The sequence below is a fragment of the Amblyraja radiata genome, chromosome 29, assembly GCF_010909765.2.
Source record: "Amblyraja radiata isolate CabotCenter1 chromosome 29, sAmbRad1.1.pri, whole genome shotgun sequence".
In the NCBI taxonomy this organism is placed as follows: domain Eukaryota; kingdom Metazoa; phylum Chordata; class Chondrichthyes; order Rajiformes; family Rajidae; genus Amblyraja; species Amblyraja radiata.
The window spans coordinates 11,564,539-11,591,213 of NC_045984.1; the positions used below are offsets into that span (position 1 = coordinate 11,564,539).

General features: G+C 44.1%; 1 protein-coding gene across 1 annotated transcript in view; it reads left to right on the top strand.

Moving 5' to 3' along the window:
* LOC116989717 (CACN subunit beta associated regulatory protein) overlaps positions 1-26,675 on the top strand; it is a 126,060-nt gene that overhangs the window by 48,122 nt on the left and 51,263 nt on the right. The window contains exons 4-5 of the mRNA XM_033047313.1: positions 17,700-17,761; positions 26,173-26,335. Of these exons, the coding sequence (XP_032903204.1) occupies positions 17,700-17,761; positions 26,173-26,335 (225 nt within the window). The remainder of the gene's footprint in view (positions 1-17,699; positions 17,762-26,172; positions 26,336-26,675) is intronic.

The window sequence follows — 26,675 nt, forward strand, 5'->3', positions numbered from 1 at the left end:
TTTGCCTTGCACCATCCAGGACAAGGCAGCCGATTTGCCTGCAACTCCATCAATCGCAAGAAACATTCATTCCAGCCACACCAGTGGTTGCCATCTACAAAGTGCACACTCGTTTCTTGCCCAGGTTGGTCCAACAACACCCTCCCGGCACGCAAGCTCTACACCAAGAAGGAGAAGAGCAGCAAGTGCAACCCCTGCAGGTTCCTGTCCAAACTGCACACTATCTAGACTGGGGAATATATTGCTGCTTTATTATTGATAGGTCTAAATCCAAGAAATCCATCCCAATACTCTGTGGGAGTAGTCTTCACTGGAAGACAAGACTGCAAGGCTTCAAGCATACCACTCAGCACCACCTTCTCAAAGGCAATGAAGGAAGGACATTCCTTGCCAACAACACCCAGATCCCACAAAATAATTTGAAAAATGTAATTACTGAAAACAGTATTCCCGTTACCTCCTTTCTGGCGAAGATCTAAACATGTTCTGGCTTTCAACAGGTCTGCATTGTACTCACTAAGCCCAACTAACCCTCTGTGTTTGATCAGCCTAATATATCTCAGTATAAAGAGGTCTTTCCCCACACAAACTCCCTCAGACATAGTGCGCTTGGGATTTTAGCTGTCTGACACTTGGATAACTGGAGAACAAAATAAACAAAAAATAGCTTGAACACCAATGTAAGAGTTTTTGCTGGTTATAACAAGATGAACTACACCATCTCAAAATAAAAACAGTAAACCCTTGTTTTAAAGAACCCCATTATAATGGATGTTGGTTATAGGATGGACCTGCCGACACCAGCCCTGGCTCGCATCCACTCCCCAGCCACTTACAACCCCAGCGCCACCTTGGCTTGCAAGGTGCACCAGCGAGCCCTTCTTCACCGACAGGTTGTTGTGGCTGTTGTTACGGCTCACATTGTAGCCCGTGGGGATAGTGCTTTCTTAAGGCCGCGGCCACCGACAGGACGCGCTCAGTCACCGCGGGACGCCCACCAGCTGCCGCATCATCTTGTTGGCCATCGCTTTGACCACTCCTCCATTGCTGCCTCTTCCTCCCGTCGCATTGTCTGCTCTGCTGCTCTCCTCCTCCTCCTCCTGCCTCCCCCGAGTTGCCGACATGCTCCTCGTTGGAAGACGTTGGTGGCTGCCAGGGAGAAGGAGGGAGTGGCGGAGTGGCCAAAGTGACAGGTAGAGGGGGCAGTAGAGTGGGAAGTGGACAAAGCGACGGCCAACAGGAAGCAGCAGCAGCAGGTGTGATGGGAGGGAGTTCAACAGGGTGACCGAGCATGTCCTGTCAGTAGTAGCGGGCTGAAGACAACGCTCTCCCCAGGGGCTACAACATGAGCCACAACAACAGGCGCATCAAACGGTGGGTGAAGAAGAGCTCGCAGGCTAGTGGCATCGGCACCTAGTTTAAGGCAAAGTGACACAAGTACTGGAGTAACTCAGCAGAACGAAACAGTCAGAAGAGGAATGCTGCCATCACCTATCCATGTTCTCCAGAGATGCTGCATGACCTGCTGAGTTACTCCAACACTTTGTGTCCTTTTGTGTATTAACCATCATCTGTAATTCTCTGTTTCAACTACGGACGATGATAATACCTTACTTGGTTACAGCAAACAATCGACAAGAACAGAAGCCATTCCCCCCCCCCCCCCCCCCCCCCCCCCCCCCATTATGCTTTGTTATTATGAGGGATTACTGTATGGCATTTATGGTATGTTAGATTCCTAGTAACAAAATAATGGGCAAAACAGCATCAACCGGGTGCAGGTAGATAAACAAAGGCTTTACAAATGGGCCAAAATGTGGCAGACTGTTGTTATATGAGGTTATCCACATTGTAGAAACGGAAATGTTAGTGTAGAGAAGCTCATTTACACAAACTATTGGGAAGGGAATTTGCTGGTGGTGATGTCCACATATACCTGCTGACCTTCTGCTTGCCTGCCAACATTGCGGTTGGAAGCTGGTGCTGTCGTTATTTGATGAGAAACTGCCTGGCATTTAGTAGATGGCACACACTTTGACCAAAGTAAACTGGTGGTGGATAGTTTGTTGGTGGCAGTTAGCTACTACTTCCTGAATCTTGCGTGGTGTTCGAGGGATGCGGTCTATATCCCAACGTACTTCTAATTTTGATGCCATATAGATTGTGCCACAGTTACAGGGACGCGCTCTGTGCACGATAACCAATCTCTGATCCACTCATGACCCCAAGGTAATTTAGTTTAGAGATACAGCACGGAAAAAGGCCCTTTGGCCCACTTTGGCCCCACCGACCAGCGATCCCCACACTTACACTATCCTACACACACACTAGGGACAATACATATCTACCAAGCCAATTAACCTATGTTTTTGGGCTGTGGGAGGAAACCGAAGATCTCGGAGAAAATCCATGTAGGTCACGGGGAGAACATACAAACTCCAAACAGACAGCACCCATAGTCAGGATCGAACCCCGGTCATTGGCACAGTAAGGCCGTAGGCGCAACCACTATGCTACCGTGATGCCTGTAATTATAGGACTGATCCTGTTCAGTTCCTGGTCAATAGTAACCCACCTCTGAGATGTTGATGAAGCCTATCACAAGCCTATGACTATTAAGATGGATTTTGACCCGAATGGTCACCTATCCATGTTCCCCTGAGAAGCTGCCTGACCTGTTGAGTTACTCCAGAGCTTTTGGTGTCTTTTTTTATATACCAGCATCTGCAGTTCCTTGTGTCTACATTCATTCAGAGTTGTTCGACTGGAGACTGGAGACAATACAGTCTTAACAGTTCAAAGAACTCGAGACGACACTTAGGATTGAATTTTTTTTAAAGAATTGTCTGATGCATGTTTGGTATTCAGTGTGAAATTAGCTTCAGCTTCCGTTCCTCCCTTGTGGCTCATGCATCTGAGAGGGTCAGGCAATGCCTTCCAGAAGGAATGGAATTCTGCGTCATCCAGTCTTTGATTAGTTTCTCGGAAGTGGAATCCCAAGAGAATGAGAATGCCCAACGACAAAATGAATCTAAAATCCAATAAATCGCTGATCAAGTCTCACAGTGCGTATCCTGACCACAGGGTGGAGGTGGCAAAGGAATTGAATGAAAGAGAGGAAACAGCAGGAACTAGCCAGGGGAGTGCTGTCAGTTTGCAAGAAATACCAAGCAACACTGCTGTTTCTAATTGACAAAATACACCTGGATTCACAAAGATATTGTGAGTTGGTAGAAAGGAAACAAATTCTACTATGATGGAAAACTGCCTTTCCTTTCTTGTGCTGTATCAGGCTTTTACATCGGAGGAGAGAGAGCGCGAGATTGAGCAAGGGATAGCGATGGAGAGACGGAGTGAGAAACAGAGAGAGAGAGAGACGGAGACGGAGAGAAACAGACAGAGAAAATGAGAGACGGAGAAAGAGACAGAGTGACAGATGGAGAAAGACAGAGAGAGAGAGAGAGAGAGAGAGAGAGACGTGGGGGAGAGAGAAATTGAGAAACCTGTCCAAATATCTTTTAAATGTTGTTTTACCTGCCTTAACTACTTCCTCTGGCAACTCATTCCATATCCCCATCACCCTCTGTGTAGAAAAAGTTGCCCTTCAAGTCCCTAAAAAATCTTTTCCTTCCTACCTTAAACTTGTGCCCCCCCCCCCCCCCCCCCCCCCCCTCGTTTTTGATCCCCCCCGAAAAATCTAAATATTTTCTAATCAACATCAGCTTTGGCCTACTTCGTAACAACTTCACCCGCTGGGCAGAAGTTTGAAGGTTCAAATTCCACTTCAGAACATTGAGCATGTAGATTCAGGCAGGACACCCTGTGTCCCATTGATGGAGATGAGGAATTTGGATTGAACGTTGAACTGAAACCATGCTTGTTCACTTGGGCTAACGCGAAAGATGATATGGTCTTTGTCCGAAAGGAAAGATAAAGGGGCCGAGATTTTCTCCTTGTACCCGGCCAATATCTGTCCCTCATTCAGCATTCCAAAAACTCTGTGTTATCTTCACATTGCTCTTTCTATGAACATGTGCAAATAGGCAGCCTATATTTCCCATGTTAGAACAATGAATCCACCTCTAAAAGTATTTCGACGGCTGTAAAGTCCCTAGAGAAGTTTAAAAGGGATGGAGTTGGTGTCATAGTGTCATGCAGCATGGAAACAGGTCTTTCGGCCCAACTTACCCGTACTGACCAAGATGCCCCACCTGCCCACGTTTTGGCCCATATCCCTATAAACCTTGCCTTTCCATGCACTTGTCCAAAAAAAAACATTTCTAGGAAGTGGCATCCTAAGAGAACGAGAACATTCAATGGCAAAGTGATGCGTTATATAAATAAGTTATATAAATGCAAAGTTTCTTTCTTTAATCTGTTTAGATACGTGGCGTTTGCCCTTCACATTGTCATCACTATTCGCAGCTGTTCCACACAAAATAGCAACGTTTTTAATTGCCCCTCTGCTGTTTATTTGCAGCCACTGGATGGTGGGCTGTGGAAGACCTGATTCCTTTCACATAGCATCTGTGGGCGAGTTTGACACATGGCACATCAGTCACCAAAAAGCGGCACGCACAAAAGAACTGTTCCTCAGTTTATAGCCGGGATTTGCGTGGGAGGAGTTAATGGTTAATGGTTCACAGGCTTCAATTAGTGACTGCATTTAATAAGCACTGAAAATCGAAAAGGTGCACGGCACAGAATGAGGCAGCTTCCATCCAATCTGCCTCAGAACTAGTGTCTTTGATTTTAGCATGCTGTCGAATGTCACAATCCCTGAAGTTCAGTACTGCGATCATTTCCATAATAAATAAATGTTAACACCACAGTAAACTGAGTCATAGACTCATAGACCTATATAGCATGGAAACAGGCCCTTCGATCCACCTTGATAATGTTGACCACATTGCCGTACTGGGCTCATCCCATTTGGCCCAAAGCGCTCTCAACCCTTCCTATCCATATATTTGTCCAAATGTATTTAAAAAGTTGTAATTGTATCCCCTTTTTTTTAGCTTCCTCTAGCAGCTTATTCTGGACATGGATGACACCGAATGAAAAGTTTGCCCCTGGGGTCCGTCCCAAGTCTCTCCTTTTCACCTAAAGTCTATGCCCTTCAATTTTAGAATCCTCTACCGTGTGAGAATGACTATGAGCGTTCATTGTGAGAACACGCATCATTGCATTTACCACACTTCAATGTTATATCTTTGCACTAAATGTCACGTTTACCCTTTATCTGTGCACTGAGGACGGCTTGATTGCATTCATGTACAGTTTTTTTCTTTGACTGGAGAGCATGGAAACAAAAGCTTGTGCATTTTGGTGGTTCAGTGCTACAGTGCAGCAGTGCAGCAAGCAACGACACCAACATATTGCATTTGTATAGCACTTATATCACATTATCACATTGGGGACGACAGATGGCACAATGGGCTAAGTGTTCGGCTGGCAACCGGAAGGTAGCCGGTTCGAATCCCGCTTGGAGTGCATACTGTCGTTGTGTCCTTGGGCAAGACACTTCACCCACCTTTGCCTGTGTGTGAGTGATTGGTGGTGGTCGGAGGGGCCGTAGGCGCAGATTGGCAGCCGCGCTTCCGTCAGTCTGCCCCAGGGCAGCTGTGGCTACAGAAGTAGCTTACCACCACCGAGTGTGACTGAGGAGTGAATGAATAATGCGATGTAAAGCGCCTTGAGTATTAGAAAGGCGCTATATAAATCCCATCCATTATTATTATTATTATCAAAATTCAGTTCACGCCATACTACAAAAGGAGGTATTGGGAGAGACAACTGATGTTTCGGACAGATGATAAATTATCAAAAAGGATCGTAAAGGAACAAAGAAAAGTACAGAGGCAAAGTGTGGGGATGGAATTGCAGAGTTAAGGTGTTGGCAAGATAGGTGTTGGCCCATAGCCCTCCAAACCCTTCCTATTCATATGTATGGGCCATATATACGGGCCATATATCCATCCATATATATAGCAGTGACTGGATGGCAGAAGACAAAGAGGGGAGGCAATAATGGGGGCTTTTTCAGGTTGGCTGCCAGTGATCAGCGGAGTTCCGCAGGGGTCAGTGCTGGGGCAGCTACTCTTCACATTGTATATTGATGATTTAGACAAGGGGATTAAAGGCTTTGTGGCCAAGTTTGGAGATTATACAAAAATAAGTAGAAGGGCAGGTAGTGTAGAGAAAGCAGGGACTCTGTGAAAGGACTTGGACAGGTTGGGAGAGTGGGCAGAGAAGTGGCAGATGGAATATAGTGTAGCAAAGTGTGGAGTCATGCATTTTAGTAGTAGGAATAAAGGTGTAGACTATTTTCTAAATGGGGATAGAATCCAGAAATCCAGAGGTGCAAAGGGGCTTGGGAGTGCTGGTGCAGGATTCCCAAAAAGTTGATCATAAATCGAATTGGTAGTAAAGAAAGCAAACTCAATGTTAGCATTTAGTTCAAGCGGGCTTGTATACAAAAACAGGGTTGTAAATGCTGAGGTTCAATAAGGTGCTGGTCAGGCCGCATTTGGAATATTGTGAGCAATTTTGGGCACCATATCTGAGGAAGGATGTGCTGGCTCTGGAGAGGGTCCAGAGGAGGTTTACAAGAATGATCCCAGGAATGAGTAGGTTAACCTGTGATGAACATTTGTCGACACTGGGCCTGTACGCGCTGGCGTTTAGAAGAATGAGGGGGGACCTCATTGAAACATACAGAATAGTGAAAGGCTTGGATAGAGTGGATGTGGAGAGGATGTTTCCACTAATGGGAGAGTCTAGGACTAGAGATCCTAGGCTCAGAATTAAAGGATGTTCTTATAGGAAGGAGATGAGGATAAATTTATTTAGTCAGAGGGTGGTGAATGTGTGGAATTCTTTGCCACAGAAGGCTAAAAATACCAAGTCACTGGATATTTTTAAGGAAGAGATAAATAGATTTTTGATTAGTACATGTGTCAGAGGTTATGGGGAGAGGGCAAGAGAATGGGGTTGGTAGAGATAGATCAGCCATGATTGAATGGCCGAGGAGACTTGATGGGCCAAATGGCCTAATTCTACTCCAATCACTTATGACCTTATATGCCCAAATGTCTTTTTAAAAATTGTAATTTTATCCCCTTCTTTATCTTCCTCTGGCAGCTTATTCCAGACACTGACTAAGCTGTGAGTTGAAAAGTTGCCCCTGAGTTCCTTCCCAAGTCTCACCTTTACATCTTAAGTCAGCCTGGGTTACTGTACTCGAGCATCTGGAGTGGACGTGAACCCAAAAGACCTTCTGTCGTGATTACATTCAGGGCCAGAGCTGGCGGAGTGCAGTTCTTCATCTAGATCAACAATACATCAGGTCCTATTATAAGGTGGAGAGTGTAGGCGTGGTAATCTGGTCACCTAGTGAGTTGTTGCAACTACTGATGCTACAACAATAAGCATCAGCGATTTTGTTACCGTTTTCAAGAAATTTAATGCTTTTCCTTCAAAGAGACCAGCAAGGTGGTGCAGCGGTTGAGTTGCTGCTTCATAGCACCAGTCTCACAGGTTCGATCCTGACTACGGGTGCTGTCGGGTATGGAGTTTGTACGTTCTCCCCGTGACCAACGTGGGTTTTCACCGGGATCTCCGGTTTCCTTCCACACTCCAAAGACATGCAGGTTTGTAGGTTAATTGGCTTGGTATAATTTTAAATTGTCCCTAGAGTGTGTAGAATAGTGTTAGTGTGCGGGGATCGCTGGTCAATGTGACCTCGTTGGGCCGAATGTCCTGTATCCGCTCTGTATCTCTAAACACTAAACTAAACCTACTTGTGATGTCAGATACTGAATACAACATTTCCCATTACACCACCCACTCCCTGTTTATTTTCTACTTGCACTGCCGAGGTGCTGATTTTTATCATTATCCAAACTCTTGTTGCAGCTGAGTGTGAACAAACCACCCTGTGAACTTGTGGGGGTATTAGATTTATTACATATATGGGCATGTTGCTGTATTGGGAACACCTCCTCAATTAATGTGAAGTAAATGCTTCTGCCTAAAGCTCAGAAGGATGCCTCTGTTGTGTTATTTCCCACTCTTGCGATGTGTCTGTATTGAATAACTTCCCCGATGTTGTTCTAAAGCAAAGTACTGTGGATGTTGGAAGTCTGAGATTAAAAGCAGGAGATGCTGGAAATACCCAGTGAGCCAGGCAGCATGTGAGGAGAAAGGGAAACGGAATAACCCCAGAGTCAATGATCACTTATCAGTGCTATTGACGAGGTTTAGTTTAGTTTTGTTTAAATACAGTGCGGAAAACAGGCCCTTAGGCCTACCGTGTCTGCGCCGACTAGCGATCCCCATGTACTAACACTATCCTACACACACTACGGACAATTTACAATTTTGCCAAGCCAATTAACCTACAAACCTGTACGTCTTTGGAGTGTAGGAGAACAAGAACAATAACATGCTAATCACTTGCATGCAGACAAGTCTACGTATAATATATATAACGTGTCCTTCCCAAAGCAGTCATGTTTAATTCCCATTCATATTCGTGTTCAGATACATGATTTTATAAACACACGTATGGTGCATTGATTTTAAAGCTACCACCACTTGTATTTTCCAATCCACAAGAGGAAATAGTTTCTCTCTATTCTTCAGGCTGAGTAACAAAAGAACAAAGCAAGTGATATACCAGTATTGTGGACCTTGTGTGCTGGAAGGAACTGCAAATGCTGGTTTAAACCGAAGACAGACACAAAAAGCTGGAGTAACTTAGCGGGTCAGACAGCATCTCTGGAGAAAAGGAATGGGTGACGTTTCGGGTCGAGACCCTTTTTCAGAGTGAGCGTCGGGGAAAGGGAAACGAGAGATATGGACGGTGATATAGAGAGATTTAAAAACAAATTAATGAAAGATATGCAAGAAAAGTATCAATGATAAAGGAAACAGGCTATTGTGAGCTGTGGGTTAGGTGAAAACGAGTTACAGACAATGAGACTCAACAAGACGACTTTGAAGCTAGTACGACTTAGCTGGCGGATGGATGGAGAGAGAGGGGATGCAAGGTTTACTTGAATTGAGAGAAATCAATATTCATACCGCTGGGTTGTAAGCTGCCCAAGTGAAATATGAGGTGCTGTTCCTCCAATAACTTGGGGAATGGGAACCAGCATGACTGAGGGCTTCATTAACTATATAAGGGCAGTGCCCTCACAATCACATTCAACATTAAATTCCTACGCACGCACCTGCTGGTCATGACCTTAGTTTTAAATACATTTTTCAAACTCTTTAGTCAGTTGATCTCTATATTTCTGTCACAAGTACATTCTAGAGGCACACCAAAGAATAAATGAATTGTCTTCAGAACAAGATACTGATGTGCCAGGCAACACCATGTGACATGTCCTAGAAATGTCAACATTTATTGCATTTAGCAAGATCATCTGCGCAAGAACCATGCAATTGTGCAGTCCCAGAGGCAGTGAAAGTGGTACCTGCTCCGCACATAGCTGACACAAATCACTTGCTGTAATCATGCAGAATAAACAAAAGAAATGAGCCTCATCAAGGATTACAGGCCTAGATGAATGATGCTTGTAAACTTGATGAGCAGTGATCATCCCATTGAGACATCATGCTATCAAGGCCATTTTGGGGCTTCTGTTAAGTTAGGACATTGTGTTTTCAGTTAAAAAAAAACACAAAGTGGTGGAGTAACTCCGCGGGTCAGGCATTGTTTGGCTCCTGTTTTAATTAAGATTACAGTTGTTTTCATTAAAAAACACAAAGTGCTGGAGTAACTCTGCGGGTCAGGCAACATATCTGGAGAACATGGATGGGCGACATTTTAGGTTGGACCCTTCTTCAGAGAAACACTGAGTTACTCCAGCACTTTGTTAAAATCCATGTTCTCCAGAGATGTTGCCTGACCCCCTGAGTTACTCCAGCACTTTGTGTCTTTTTTGTTAATCCATGTTTGCCAGAGATGCTGCCTGACCCCGCTGAGTTACCCCGGCAGTTTGTGTCCTTTTTTGTTGATGTAAACCAGCATCTGCAGTTCCTTGTGTCCCCTGGTGATTTTCAGTCGATTTAACTTTCCCAAATTGAGAAAAATCTGTGGGGGTGGCTCCACGCTACGCACCAGCGCAGTGATGTCATGTGAAGTATGATGACTGGAAGCGGTCCACTGGGGAATGCACTCCTCTCCGCAGGCTGTGATTCACCAGTTGCGTAGGCACCGAGTCTGATTAATGTCTTCTGTAAAACTTGTCCTGCTGATATAGATCTAGAAGAACCATCAGCACTTCATACAATCACCCCCATACGGGTTGATTGAAAATAGAGCCAGCCAGCATAATCAATTTCGATTGCCTCACCAGCAGAGCAGGCTGATTACAATCATTAACGTCTTCTTTCCTCCGCACACTGAACTGTTTATTATACAGGGAGCAGCACATCTTGCTTTAACAGATGGTACTCCTTCTCAAGTAGGAAGGCACAACACAGATCGATACTGCCAACTCCATTACAAACCTTGTTCCGTTATCCTATTTGAATTTTACGTCAATGTGGCGTTAAATGCTTTTAATTCTTACTTTTGAATATTTCCTTGTGCCGAGAATGTTACGTAGGTATCAAAGAGGACTCGACCAAATTATTGGAAAACTTATTGGAGGTACCTCAATCCATGTTTCATATGAATATCTCCTCAAAACTAGTTTTTTGGGGCTGTAAAATTCATCGGCTAACTCAGTGGACCAGCAGTGTACATTTTCTATTTTATAATTAGCTGTGATAATGCCCTAATGGTTACTCAACTATCACACTTTTGTTTCTCAATTACTTTTGCCCTTTTTTAAATTTTAGTTTTCTTTCCCATAACCTCCCTTCGTGAAAGAAGGGTCCCGACACCTGAAGCATCAACTGCCCATGTTCTCCAGAGATGCTGTCTGACCCATTGAGTTCCTCCAGAACTTTGAGCTTTTCTAAACTAGCATCTGCAGTTCCTGGTTTTCAAGAGGGAGTTAGGTTTAGTTCTTAGGGCTAAAGGAATCAAGGGATATGGGGAAAAAGCAGGAATAAGGTACTGATTTTAGATGATCATCCAAGATCATATTGAATGGCGGTGCTGGCTTGAAGGGCCGAATGGCCTACTCCTGCACCTATTTTTCAATGTTCCTACGTTTCAACCTCTATTCCTTTCCTGAAGGCAGTGAATATGTTGACGGAAGAGATTGTTGTGGAAGCCACTAGACATCCGATTGCTCACTTAATTGGCTGCCATTTAGCTAAGAGTTGACCAGAGGACAATCTGATATCTCCTGTACCAAGGTGCACATCCATTACCCCCAGTATCGCACCCCTCTTCCCTCACCCCTCCCTTTCTCCTTCCACCTGTATCCCTCCGTCTGGCTTTGCATTTCATTCTTCTTATCTGACAGTATCTCCTTTACGTCCCAAACCTCTGTCCACCCAATATGCCAATCAAATTCCCTTCACCTATATCCACCTTTCACTTGTCAGTTTTTGAGCCACCTCCACCACCTCTTTTCCAACTTTCTTCCCGTTACTACAATCAGTTTGTAGACGGGCCAAGACCCAAAATGTCATCTGTCCATTCCTTCCACAGATGCTGCCTGACCCATTGAATTCCTTCAGCACTCTGTGTTTCACACCATATTTCAGCATCTGCAGTTCATTGTGTCTCTGATATCTCTGTGTGGTATGTTCACTCATTGTGAATTTCCTCTTAAGGCCTTTGAGATGCAACCTTTAACTTTCTTCCCTTCCAAGGAATATCTGAAATACTCTTTCCCCACATCGTTGGCCCCTCCCACACCCTCAAGGTGTTTAACTTTAGCAGTTTGACCTTGCAGCGTTAGCAATACAAAACTATTGTGACATCATCAGTAATGTAAAGGAGTACAGGTACTAATCTAATGTTTAGTTTGGTTTAGAGATACAGATTTTACATTCTGATTTGATCTACAAATTTTAGCTGTCATGCCATTGACTCCTTAGCTATTTGTCATTGATTTTTGAATGGAGTTTTTGCTATTACGAAAAGCAAGGTGCATTCTGCCCATAAGAATTTCTTGGACAAACCTGTACGTGTTTGGAATGTGGGAGGCACCCGGAGAAAACCCGCGCGGTCACGGGGAGAACGTACAAACCCCATACAGACAGCACCTGTAGTCGGGACAGTACCCGGAGCTTTGGCACTGTAAGACAGCAACTCTGTCGCTGAGCTACTGTGCTACTCCCATGTGTTATAAGTGCTTTGTCCATTATGTTGCAAGTTGATTTTGTGCTTCTAACTTTGAGCTCCACAGTTTCAGGGCAATAAGCTCAAACTACAGCTATTTTTAGCTTTAATGCCATAATGTTGCAGGTTTGACTGACTTTATACAAGTGAGAGTGCATGCCAGCAATACTGACATCTAGTGTGAGGACAGGTGAATGACAATAAAGCCACACAATGTACAGCCGGAAGTAGCTGTCACTTGTCGAGCCGTCGACACACAAAAGATTGTGGACTTGCCTTTTGCAGATTTCCCCCATGTTGACCTGCTGGTTATCCCCCCGACTCAGGAGGTCCTGTATTGAGGTTGAGCCTTGAAGCAAACAATGCAGCCAGGCTTGGATAACATCACCCTTGCTAACGTCATAAAAAAACGTTGCCATTCCACAAAAGGTATCGTCACTCTATTGTGCAGTGCGCACTCTAAGCTCCTGTTATTTAGCATTACGTTGGACAATGGATGAGAAAGCTAAAGCTAATCAGGACAAGGAATTGAAAGCATATTTGGCCGACTGATGGTTCAAACTCAAAAGCTTTGAATATTGTTCCTTTACGGCTGCATGTAAATCTAAGCATCCAATAAAGTCTGCAAAAACATTAATAAACATTTACCTATGTATATTTGAATTTGTGGGTATACAAGAGAGAGAGAGAGAGAGAGAGAGAGAGAAATTAGCCCTTTTCCAAATGAGCGGTAGATTGGCATACGCTGATAACTAAAGACAGGCATTGAATACTGTTTATTGGCACTGTGGGTACTCTGTGCACTCCGCTCCTGCCCTTACAGCTTGCATCAAAATTACCTAGAGGTCCCCTGTTCCCTCCAACTCCTGAACCAATGCCTCCAGCCATTGTCAGAATAGTTGAGTCTGTCTTCCCATGTGTTGTACCATGAAACCAACATTTGCTCTTACACCTAGAATCAAGGAACTACAGATGCTGATTTATAAAAAACACATCGTGGTGCAGTAATTCAGCGAGTCAGGCAGCATCTCTAGAGAACATGGATCGGTAATGCTTTGAGTCGGGATCCTTCTTCAGACTGGAAGATCCCAACCTGAAAGGTCACCTGTCAATGTTCTCTAGAGATGCTGCATGACCCTTGGATAGGCTTGGATATAGTGGGTGTGGAGAGGATGTTTCCACTAGTGGGAGAGTCTAGGACCAGAGGTCATAGCCTCAGAATTAAAGGACATTCTTTGAGGACAAATATGCAAAATGTCTTTAGTCAGAGGGTGGTGAATCTGTGGAATTCTTTGCCACAGAAGGTTGTGGAAGCGAAGTCAGTGGATATTTTTAAGACAGAGATAGATACTTTCTTGATTAGTACAGGTGTCAGAGGTTATAGGGAGGATGCAGGAGAATGGGGTTAGGAGGGTGAGATAGATCACCCATGATTGAATGGTGGCGTAGACTTCATGGGCCAAATGGCCTAATTCTACTCCTATCCCTTATGACCCGCTGTACGACTCCAGCACTTTGTGTCTTCTTTTGATCTTACATCTATTTCTCTTTCCCCTTTAAGAAATACCTTTATATAGTATAGGTTACCGTGTTACCTCCATAGAGCTCTGGGTCTCTGGGGTATTAATTAACTTAGCATCACCGTTAGTGCTGGCTGGATCTTACAAGCATGTTGATGAACAGGTGCATGGTGCTGCACAGAGTGCGACTGGTGTTGGATAGTCTTGCACAACCAGACTGATCCCAGTTTCACATCACCCTCCAGTTAATCTTCCACGATAAAAGTGCGGAAACAGGCCCTATGGTAAACAGAGTCTGCACTAACCAGCGATCCCCGTACACTTGCACTATCCTACACACTATGGGCAATTTTACCGAAGCTAATTAACCTACAAACTTGCAAGTCTTTGAAATGCGGGAGGAAGCCAGAGCACCCAGAGAAAACCCACGCAGTCACAGGGAGAACGTAAAAACCCGTACAGTTTCCTCCCACCTACAGACAGCACCTGCAATCAGGATTGACCCCGGGTCTCTAGCTCTAAGACAGCAACTCTACCATTGCGCCACCAAGCAGCCCAATTTAATCATTTGCAATATTTAATTGAGTCACACCGTTCATAAACTTGCATTATGATTTTGGTAGGATTATTTTCTGGAATAGCCAGGAACAGTTGTCAAATAAACTAGTCATGGAGGTTCCTTCACATGCGGATGAAATGGTTCACTGTGACCTCCATTCTCCAAACCTGGGTTTATTGCTAGCTTACTGAATGTACAGCATATCTGAGCAACTATTCTACCCATACTCATAGAAACATAGAAAATAGGTGCAGGAGTAGGTCATTCGGCTCTTCGAGCCTGCACCGCCATTCAATATGATCATGGCTGATCATCCAACTCAGTATCCTGTACCTGCCTTCTCTCCATACCCCCTGATCCCTTTAGCCACAAGGGCCACATCTAACTCCCTCTTAAATATAGCCAATGAACTGGCCTCAACTACCTTCTGTGGCAGAGAATTCCAGATATTCACCACTCTCTGTGTGAAAAATGTTTTTCTCATCTCGGTCCTAAAAGATTTCCCCCTTATCCTTAAACAGTGACCCCTTGTCCTGGACTTCCCCAACATCGGGAACAATCTTCCTGCATCTAGCCTGTCCAACCCCTTAAGAATTTTGTAAGTTTCTATAAGATCCCCCCTCAATCTCCTAAATCCATAGTTGTTGATGTTGTGATACCATAGTTTGTGATATTCCACTCATGTGTTTGACAGTGCTCGGTCCATCACAGGTAGTGAACTCCCCTCCATCATAGGGATCAACAGGAGACACAACCTCATAAAGACAGGCAATATCATCAAGGACCCACACACGCTGACTAGGCGCTCATTTTGTTCCTACTGTCAGGAGGAAGGTACATGAGCTTGAAAACCATGACTATGTTCAAGAACTGTTTCTTCTCAACAACCATCCAGCTCTTGGACACCGCATAACTCCAACATCAACAACTATGATCTCTATGAACAGTGTGTTTGGTTGCACTACAGACTTTGGTTTTGCACTATTATAGTTACCTATTATTAGGGTTATGAATTGATTGTATTATTGATTATTGTATATTTATCTGTGTGTTATTGCAGTCATGGGTCTGTTAAGCTGCAGTGAGTAAGAATTCAATTTTTTTCCGTTATCAGTACCTATTCCGTTATCAGTACCCATTAAACACTCGTGTGTTTAATGGGATGGGATGATATGATAGTCTGGTTATGTGCTCATGGACAAACTGGTAAAAGATTACCCTTATACCCAAACTGATGCTCTTAAAAACTGATACATGCTTTAATTAAATTGGAGGAGCCAACAATGTAATATCCACAGCAAGATGTGGTCTGCGTATGCAACACAAATATTTATTGTGTGTTTACAAAAACAAAATCTTACTGTCAAACCGCCTAGGGAGATAAATCATTAGCAACAACATCTTTGATGCTGCACTTTGCACTTGTGTTCTTGGATGAGTTCAGTGCCAGTAGAAACAGGATGCAGTCCTCATTGTACTGACACAGAATAATTCTTAATATTGTAGAGAGCTCTTCAGCTTGGTCTAACGAGACTCTGGGTCTCCACTCTGTCATCCGTCATTTTCATCACCATTTTCATTTGGGCCTGAATGTAGCGGGACCCATGCATTGGATCAGGTGTGTTCCTGTGTTTGCATCAGATGTTGGCAGTGCCTCCATCAATGGGATGCATCAAGGTGTCAAAAGCTTGCGACAATTTGAGCTTAGCGATAGAATTTGGGCCAATAATAAAACTTAAAAGTGCACTGTTGTCATATTGCAATCAAATCAATGTAACAAAGCAAATAAAAAATAAAAAAAACATTTTTGCAGCAAGACAATTGGCAATATGGATTTTTTGTTGTTGTGATATCATCAAATGATGTGAAAGATTGATTTGAAGCTATTGAAATAGATTACATGTTATTTGATCATTTAAATAGAAAAGGGAATTGGTCTGACATGCTATCATATTGTAATAGATCATTCTGCAGCAAGTAGCAATAAAAATGGCATGCTGTTTACATCAGTATAGCTCCAAAGGGACCATCCATCTGCCGGGGAAAGGGGTCTGACAATGAACTGAGGAGCAGAAATGTACCCAAGGTGAACAGTGCTAAATGTGTGCTAAAGTACTCACCCCCAATACATCCGCTGTATTGACCTCACGAGCTCAGTTTAGGGAGAGAGCTGTCCAAATGGTGGATGCGCCAGCACGTTAAGTTCATGACCAGAGCAGAAATTCCCTCCTCTGTCGACCAGTTTAATACCTTTTCACCTTAAGCAAAATCTCAACAATGATTACAATAAATTGGAGGCTTGAGTTTAGTTCAGTTTAGTTTATTGTCACATGTACCGAGGTACAGTGAAAAGCTTTTTGTTGTGTGCTATCCAGTCAGCGGAAAGACTAGACTTTAGACATACAGCGCCCTTTGGCCCACTGAGTCCGCACAACCCACGCAGCCACAGGGAGAGCGTACAAACTCCACCAGTAGTCAGGATTGAATCCGGGTCTCTGGCGCGGAGAGGCAGCAGCTCTACCGCTAAGCCACTGTGCCGCCCTATACATGATTACAATCGAGCCATCCACAGTGTCCAGGTACATGATAAAGGGAAGAACATTTAATGCAAAATAAAGCCCAGTAAAGTCTGATTAAAGATAGTCCGAGGGTCTTCACTGAGGTAGATAGTCGCTTGGGACCGCTCTCTCTGTGTTGGTAAGATGGTTCAGTTGCCTGATAACAGTGGGGAAGAAACAGTCCCTGAATCTGGATGGTATGTGTTGTGACTCTTCAATACCTCTCGCCTGATGGGAGAGGGGAGAAGTGGAGTGACCAGGATGAGACTCGTCCTTGATTACGCTGGTGGCCTTGCCAAGGCAGCATGAAGTGTAGATGGAATCAATGGACTTAAGTATACCGATGATTAACATTAAACTCGGGTAAATTTACCAGTGTTTATGGGGCATAAAATGGTGTACGGCTCACCACGCTGTCTCAGGATGATTGCTGCTAATAATGGTGGCTGCTTCTTCAAAAGTAGGTATATGTTGATATCAGGATGTTTTTGTTGGACATTATCCCAGACAAAAGGAACTTGGCATGAATGCAGCCTTCACTATTTATTTATTTTAAATATATCCAGCCGATGAGCTGCAGGATATTAAGCTGTGCTTTGTTAGACTCGTTTGGTTTAGTTTAGTTTAGAGTTATTTTCTAAACTAGAAAAGATAGAGTTTATAAAATGGGGATTAACAATATATCCCATGCAAAGATCTTGAACTATCCTTGTAAGGAGGGAATAATATTAGCTTTCAAAGTGTGACTTTCAAAGTGTCTCTGTTTCTCCCAGAAGTTCTGACATCTCTGAAATCTCATCTCCTAGGGCTAACGATGATCCTGAAAAAACCAACACCACTTACTTGGAAGAATCTCAGCCAGCACAAGGTGAGCTGCCTGCCATTTCAGCTTTGTGCTACAAATTTACCACTTTTGATATGTAATTAGCAGTTTCAAACTGTTCATCCATACTTATCAAACGTCCGGTGACTTGTCCTGTTTGCTGCAAGATTTTACATCCGCTCAAGGCAACAATTCTGTCGCACTTTCTAATTGTTCCTTTTGCATGTTCCTCTGCGCCATTGTTCAGAAGGATTGATTAAGTAGAGACCCAGGATTAGTAATGTCACAACTAGTATCTCACCAGAGGTTGCAACATTCACTGGCGACTGGTCACTCTCTCAGCCATCAATAATTTCCCATCTTTACCTCCATTGCCTAAATTTTAATTGTTTTTTTTAATAATCTTTTTGAGGAAAGAAATACTTTCAGTTGTCTATATGATGACGGCCATTCAGCTTGTTATATTTGTAACTTGACATTGTAAGCTTGAGGACCTTGCCAGCTTCGTGAGACACAATCCCGCGAGTCCCATGATTCTCATGTACTGCAATTTATTCTCTCACGCGGGGCTCATGGCTCTAGGATGGCGTCCAACTCCATTTTGATTCTTTTTGCCACCAACCTACAGTAAGGTGTACACAAAAAGCTGCAGTAACTCAACGGGTCAGACAGCATCTCTGGGGAAACGGAATAGGTGACGTTTCGGGTCGCGACCCTTCAGCAGACTGAGAGTCAGTTCCATCCTACAGTAAAGTGTAATCTAAAATCACTAATTAATTTGCCAGGATGTGGAAATAAACCAGAGCACCAAGAATAAAATTTTGCAATCACATTAAGGGTGTGCAAACTCCACACAGATAGCAGCCGAGGTCAAAGTTGAACCCTGATCCCTAGAGTAGTGAAGCTGTAACGAACTGGTGAGCCACTGTGTCACCCTATGGGGGGGAAAGACTCGGAGTATTCCTTTCCATTGAAAGCACGAATAAGCGTATCTTTCTCTGTTCACAATTTTTAATTTATATTTGAGAAAATAGTTTATTGAGCCTCTTCAAGAATTCATAACTAGCTAAGGATTTTTTCCATCTCTTAATTTCATGGAGATGACAGGGTTGTTATTAGGTTATTACCTCTACTAATGGACATAGCTTTAAAGCGAGAGGAACAAAGTTTAAAGAAAATGTGCGGGGGCATATTTTTTACACAGATAGTGGTGGGTGCCTGGAACATGCTGCTACCGGCGATGGTGGAGACAGATATGATAGTGATGTTTAAAAAGCCTTTAGGTAGGCACATGGATATGCAGTGGGCTCCCTATATCAAGTGGGCCCCTGATGAAGTGGGCCCCCTTTGTCTCCTGGCAACCAATATTTTTAGACCCAGTCCGCCACTGTTCATAGTAATATTTCTCCTTCCAAAGGACAATGTTAGGCTCTTCTCATCATTGGATCTTCGTACAGGAGCGGACAATTTTCTTGCCCCAGGTCTATAGTAATGCCTGGCTTAAATTTGTTCAGCGGTTTCTTATTGCAATTGAGTGCGATTGCATAGAGATCAGTACACATTACGTGATATAATTGCCCTGATGAGGAGACCACAGTGGAAACAAAGCGCCCACAAAGATTACCAGGCAACTCGACAGAAAAGAGTGGGAGGTCAACTTCCAAGGGCTTTTCATCCATTCCATTTTGGAATAAAACAATTCAGGCTTCCAGAGAAACAGTAAAGGTTATTGTGGACTTGGAGCCAACATCCAAACTAAAGATAGAGTGGTGTTATGCTCGTAATGTACACAGCACATAAAAGCTGATACTGTGAATGACTTGGCTAGTCTGAAGAAAGGTCTTGACCCGAAATGTCAACCATTTCCTTTTCACCAGAGATGCTGCCTGACCCGCTGAGTTACCCCAGCATTTTGTGTCTATCTTTGGCCAATGGAGTACTTGGCCAACAAAGTCTGCGGCATTAACTCTGCACCGCTCTGTTAGTGTTAAACATACCGAGTTACTCCAGCATTTTGTGCCTATCTTTGGATTAATACCAATTGCCTCATTGAGAATGAAATCAGATGATGAAGCTGTGGTGATATGCACAAGGGAGGAATGCAGCTGGGGTTAGTCCTGTGGGAGGGGAAATCTCTAACAATAGTGTGAACAGTTGGATGTGTGTGCCTGAGCGAGCTGGAATCGGGTTTTAAGAATAATAAACCTACAGCATGGCAGCAAGCTGATAGATGAGCAGTTCCCAAAGTTTATGGATTGCGCATTTGAACGTTGATGATGGGCCATGGCTCCTGTGAGGCCCTGAACAAACTCTTTGCTGGAAGGTCTGACTTCACTCATTTTTATTTGAGGTTATTTTTCTGGTTAAGTGCACTTTATAATCCGTTCAGGCATGTTGCTGTTCTTTACTTCGTAAGAAAGGTGAAATAGGGAGAGCGACGCTGAGTCTAGAATCTTGTAGATCAGGGGCTTTGCAGTTGAGGAGATCAGATTTTTTTTTTGCTTCTGGGAAAATCAGGCTACATGTTCCTTGGAAAATAAAGACTCGCAAGTGTGAATGTGCTTCTGTTCAAGTCAGTTCCTGCCTTTGTTTAATTTTGAATTCTGCAGGTTTGATGGCATTAAGTTGATTCCTAGCGTATGCATTTCTAAATTCGGCTCCCTCCACAACAGTCTACAAGGTAATTTTAGTGAAACTTGTCAGATAGAAACCACTAGAGTTTTTCTGGTCAGTAGCAATCTTCTTTGACTCTTATAGTATGGTAAAATCTCTAACTTTGTATCATTAAGTAAGTTTAGTATGAAGATCCCAGCCAAAGCCAAATTTTAAAGCTGCCTATGTTTTTGACTTGATTTAAAAGAGACACCTCTTGACTCAAAGCCCTGTCCCACGGTACGAGTTCATTCCAAGAGTTCTCCCGAGTTTGCCCTGATTCGAACTCGGAGATTTACGGTAATGGCCACTCGTCGGTACTCGGGGCTCTCGTGGACATTTTTCATCATGTTGAAAATCTTCACGAGTCTTCCCGTGCTTACCTGCCGTTAGCGAGTCTTCCCGAGTACCTGCCGTTAGCGTTAAGAGACGTCCCCGAGCTCCGACGTACCCGCTACGTTCATTCTCCGTGCTTATCATGAGTTAGATTTTTTTTTTTAACTCGGGAGAGCTCTTGGAATGAACTTGTACCGTGGGACAGGGCTTTAAATCATTGAATTGTACAGTATTGAAGGAGGCCATTTGGCCCATTGTGCACGTGCTAACTCCTCACAGAAACAATGTAATTATTCCCACTCTCCTGCTCTTTCCCCATCAGATTAAAAAAACGCCCAATTCCTCTGGAGAGTATGGGGCTGTTCCTCTGGGACTGTGGTCAGCTGTCAGTGCCAGTCCATTGATGCAACCCCCTAATACCCACAATCTATTCCCAGGCAGAAGGATGGCTCCTTGGTCATTTCTTCATAAGGTGCCCAAGCTACCACAGCTCTGGTTCAAGCCAACGTTTTAAAGAGAGGATAGACACAAAAAGCTGCAGTAACTCAGTTGGGACAGGCAGCATCTCTGGAGAGAAGGAATGGGTGATGTTTCGGGCCAAGGCCCTTCTACAGTTTTAAAGAGAGGAATGGATGTACTGCTCGGGTTGAGAATAATGAATTTTAACTGGAATGTTGTAAAACAAAAATCCTCACAAATTTGCTACAAATAGTTTATTGAAAAATCACTTTCAATTGCTTTCTTGCAGACAATTTATTTTTATTGAAACTCTCACTCTGATTGTAGTGCATGCATGGAAGACAGCGTAGGCAACCCTGCAGGAATAGGGCTACAAGCCTAGATCATTGCTGAATTCATCTGTTCCCCTGCACTGTGCAAGGTTGCGCAAGATTGCGTACAGGAAACAAAATTCCAGTTGCGGGAAAGAGAGCAGAGTAGATTTATGAGGATGTTGCAGGAATCGAGGGCCTGGGTTAAAAGGAGAGGTTGGGCAGGCTCGGACTTTATTCCTTGGATCACAAGAGGATGAGGGGTGATCTTATAGAGGTGAACAAAATCATGAAGGCCTAGATAGGATTAACCATAGAGTCTTTTTCACAGGGATTAAGAACTAGAGGGCATAGGTTTAAGGTGAGAGGGGAAAGGTTTAATAAGAACCCGAGAGGCAACATTTTCACACAGGGCATATAGAATAAGTTGCCAAAGGAAGTTATTGAGGCATGTGCAATAACAACATTTAAACGACATGGACAGATGCATGGATAGGAAAGGTTTTCAAGGATATGAGCCAAACATCTGAGGAGCGTTAGATAGCTCTGGGCCTGTGCTCGCTGGAAGGATGAGGGAGTTCTCATTGAAACCTAACAAATAATGAACGGCCTGGATAGAGTCGATGTGGAGAGGTTTCCAATAGTGGGAGAGTTTAGGACCAGAGCCATTATTTGGTATTGCCACACTACTGGTTGGACATAGAAGCCTCGATGTGGTTCCAAGTGTACTCATAGAGTCATGCAGCATGGCAACAGGCCCTTCCACAAAGTGCTGGAGTAACTCAGCAGGTCCGGCAGAATCTCTGGAGATCCTGGATAAGGGATTTTTCGGGTCATGACACTTTTTCAGATTGACCGGCTCAGACCTGATGGGAAGCACAGTGGTACATGGGCGAAACAGTGGCGCAGTGGTGGAGTTGCTGCCTTACAGCGCCAGCGACCCGAGTTTGATCCTGACTACGGGTATGGGCTGGACGGAATTTGTACGTTCCCTCTGTGATGCGTTTTTCCCCGGCGCTCCGGTCTCCTCCCACATTCCAAAGACGTACAGGTTTGTAGGTTACTTGGCTTCTGTAAATTGCCCCGAGTGTGTCGGAGGCAAAACTAGGACTAGTGTGTGGGTGATCGTTGGTTGGTGCAGACTCGGTGGGTCGTAGGGCCTGTTTGCTCGTTATATCTCCAAACTAAACTAAACTCGTGAAGGTGTAGGGGTACAAAGGTAGGTCTCTGCCAAGGACTGACTTTTCTGCATTGGAAAGCGGGAGGTCGGCAAGGGGGGTGGGGGGTAAAAAGAACAGTGATAAGGACTGAAGTTATCAGAGATAAGGACTAGGCCCTGTGGAGGGCAGAGGAGTGGAGGGAGACACGGAGCAGGTACTGTGGACTCGGAGGGAGTCTGATGGGTCCCGACACCTGACGATGTTCTCCATTGATGCTGCCTGACGAGCTGAGTTATTCTAGCACTTTGTGTCTTTTAGTCTCCAATTTGTCTGTTTAACCTGTATCCATCTAAATCTTATTTAGGCCCAAAATGCTGGAGTAACTCAGGCAGCATCTCTGGAGAGAAAGAATGGGTGATGTTTCAGACCTAAGAAGGGTCTCGACCCAAAATGTCGCCCATTCCTTCTCCCCAGAGATGCTGCCTGTCCCGCTGAGTTACTCCAGCATTTTGTGTCTACCTTCGATTTAAACCAGCACCTCCAGTTCCTTCCGGCACATCTAAGCCTTTCCTGTTTATGTAATTTCCTGACTATAATGTGATTCCAAGTAAATTGGTAACTATCTCCCACTGCCCACCCCGAAGACAAGGTCCCCATCACCTCAACCTTGGGTGCCAACAATGTGTCAGTTGCATTTCTCCATATTCTATGTGAAATTTTGCTTGAACCTATTCTAATTCCAGGGCCTCTGAGTTATTTAAATGGCCCAAGGCAGGAGATCAGGGGGCTGCTGAGTGTTAGGGAGGGAAGAGCATGGGAAGGAGGAATATCTGACCTTATATTGAAATAAAAGTCTGCGTACTTTTGGATAATTATAAACCAGTGGGCTTAAGGCCAAGAACAAAGCTCTTCCATTTTTGGCTTCATTAGACATTACCCAAATTTTACATTTGGGCAATCGAACTCGGATGTTGTGGGAGGTGGAAAAATGTTCTCTCAGTGCAGCAAACCCTCTGCTCCCTCTCCGCATTTGAGACTAACCCAAGACCTATTCATTCCATTGCTAACATGCAAGTGCATCATTCGAAAACCAAAGGAGGACACATGTGGGAGTTTAAATTTGGATAATATTGTAAAACTGGTGATGTTAAATTGGTCTGAAATTATACTCTACACCCAATTTTCTTTTCAATTGGTTTCCATCAGTGACTCAGTGTGGGCTGAGTAATTGTTGTTGTTGCTCCTTGGAGGTGCAGTCAATGTTTTCTTAAACATTAAGCAATTAAAAATCAGTTCCATTTTTTGAAGTGAAATGTGTAATTAATCATTTATGTGTCATTTTGCACCATGCTGGAAATTCAGACGGGCATTTCATGGTGTAACTCGCTTTGGTGTGCTGGGCAAACCTTTGTGCCTGCCAGACATGGGGTAATGCCATTGCTAATGCACTGAACATTTTCACAAGTTACAGGCCATTCGGCCCATCGAGTCTACTCCGCCAGTCAATCATGGCTGATCTCTGCCTCCTAATCCAATTTTCCTGCCTTCTCCCCACAACCCTTGACACCCGTTCTAATCAGGAATTTGTAAGAATTAGTATTAGTAAGGGTTAGTAGGAATTTTGGAGTGTTGGAGGGGGCGGAGATCACATGCCTGGGAGCTGTGACTCTTGGATTAGCTAGATCTACAAGGCATTACGCTGCTTCGGAATAGATTACTTACCTTTCGGCTTTTCGGCCCACACTAGCTCTGCACTGTTCCATTCTCTGTCAGGAACCCTCCAGCTCATACCCTTCCAAAAGGCCAGGGTCTAACCATCTCTGATGGTCAGAGATCATCCGGAGGGGCCTCCATGGTCATCCAGAGAGGCCTCCATTGCCTACCTTCCATCCCCACCTCCTCCCTTCACTTGGGTTAACATATGATGAGCATTTGGCGGCACTGGGCCTGTACTCGCTGGAGTTTTGGAAGGATGAGGGAGGACCTCATTGAAACTTACCGAATAGTGAAAGGCCTGGATGGACTGGATGTGGAGAGGATGTTTCCACTATTGGGAGGCCATAGCCTCAGAATAAAAGGACATACTTTTAGAAAGGAGATGAGAAGGAATTTCTTTGGTCAGAAGGTGGTGAATCTGTGAAGTTCATTGCTGCAGGCGGCTGTGGAGGCCGTCAATGGATATTTTTATGGTCGAGATTGACAGATTCCTGACTAGTAAGGTGTCGGGGGTTATGGGTAGAAGGCAGGAGAATGGAGTTGAGAGGGAGAGATAGATCATCTACGATTGAATGGTGTAGTAGACGTGATGGGTCAAATGGCCTAATTCTGCTCCTATAACAGCACAGGTTTGACTGTCTGACATTAGTGCAGCACATTTGTCTCAAGGCCAAGACTCTATTAAGCAGAGGCCTGGGTTTAGACTATAGCTGGGATCAGTCCATTTACAGGCTGATCCACCGGAAGACCAGAGGGAACCTTGGCAGATCTGACCAGGTATTGGGGAAGCCCTGGACAGTGTGATGCGTGTGGGATAGCACCAAGCACAGTGAAATGCAGTGCAAATATAACAAGGTAAATGGCATGGGGAAACTTTATTCAACTGAGGAAAGTGTGCAGAAACATAGGACAGAGAAGTTGCATAATGAGGTGCAAGGTCACGCTGAGCTTCCTGCCAGACAAGCAAAGGAGAGGTTCAATGTTAAGAGACCGTTGGCTTGTACTACTTTTATAGCCGGAGATGGAAAGGTCAGGTGAGTCCAATTGCACTTACCACCCCTGAAAGGGCGAGCATGACACGGGCAGAGTTCTAGGTAGAACTCTAGAACAATTGTGCGGCACGGTGGCGCAGCGGTAGAGTTGGTGCCTTACAGCGCTTACAGCGGCAGCGACCCAGGTTCGATCCCGACAGTGGGTGGATGGCAATACGGTGCATGTATGTTCTCCCCGAAACCACATGGGTTTTTTCCGAGATCTTCGGTTTCCTTCCATACTCCAAAGATGTACAGGTTTGCAGGTTAATTAGCTTGGTATAAATATAAATTGTCCGTAATTGTGGGTAGTGTAGTGTAGCTGTATCTCTAAACTAAACTAAACTGTTTTACTGCAGTTTCAAGCTCACAATTTACATATTTTCAATGATCGGTGAGGCTCTTTGAATCCTGAAGAGCATCCTCGTCTGCCAGCTCTCATTGAACTGTAATGAAAGTTATTTAAAATGGTTTTCGAATGGAATTAATAGCTTATCGTGACATTTTTTTGTGATGCAGCAGAAAAATTGTTGGAAAATAGTCACGCTGAACAGTTTGTGAAGCAGTAACTGAGGGCTGCTTTTTCACACAGAGCCTCTCTCAAGGCCAGCATCTACAGCAAGAGAATGCAGCCTCTCAAGCTAATCTTTGCCTCTCTTGTGTTCACCGGCTATTGTACCGTTGCTATGGAAACAATTTATTGTGTCCAAAAGCGCTACGGCAGATTTTTTGAAAAACAAAACTGAAATGTACAGTCACGCTGTAATCTGTAATCATTTTCGATCTTACAGAAATTACCATCAAAATCGACGATTCCGAGTGTTTATCAACGGGCAGCTATCATGACTTGGAAACAGAACGGTTCCTCTCCACCTGTTCAACTGGCCGCAGGGTTTCTTTCAATGAAGCATCACTATTCGACCATGGGAAGAAAACACAGGAGAAAGGACGGAGGTAGTGCATGTGCTGTCGCTGATGGTCATGGGTTTTGATATTCAACACAGAAGAACTAAGTTATCAGTCTATTAAGTTCACTTAGGTCATTTTCAATCATTCACATTGGCTAAAATTTCACTTGAAACTATCAAGAAAGCAGGCATGACATTAAACGCATTTGGCAGTAAGTCAGTAATTTGCCATGAGAAGGACCAAGGAGTCCTTTAGTTTAGTTTAGTGATACAGAGCGGAAACAGGCACTTCGGCCCAACGAGTCCAAGGCGACCAGCGATCCCCGCACTATCCTACATGCACTAGAGACAATTTACAATTATACCAAGGCAATTAGCCTACAAAC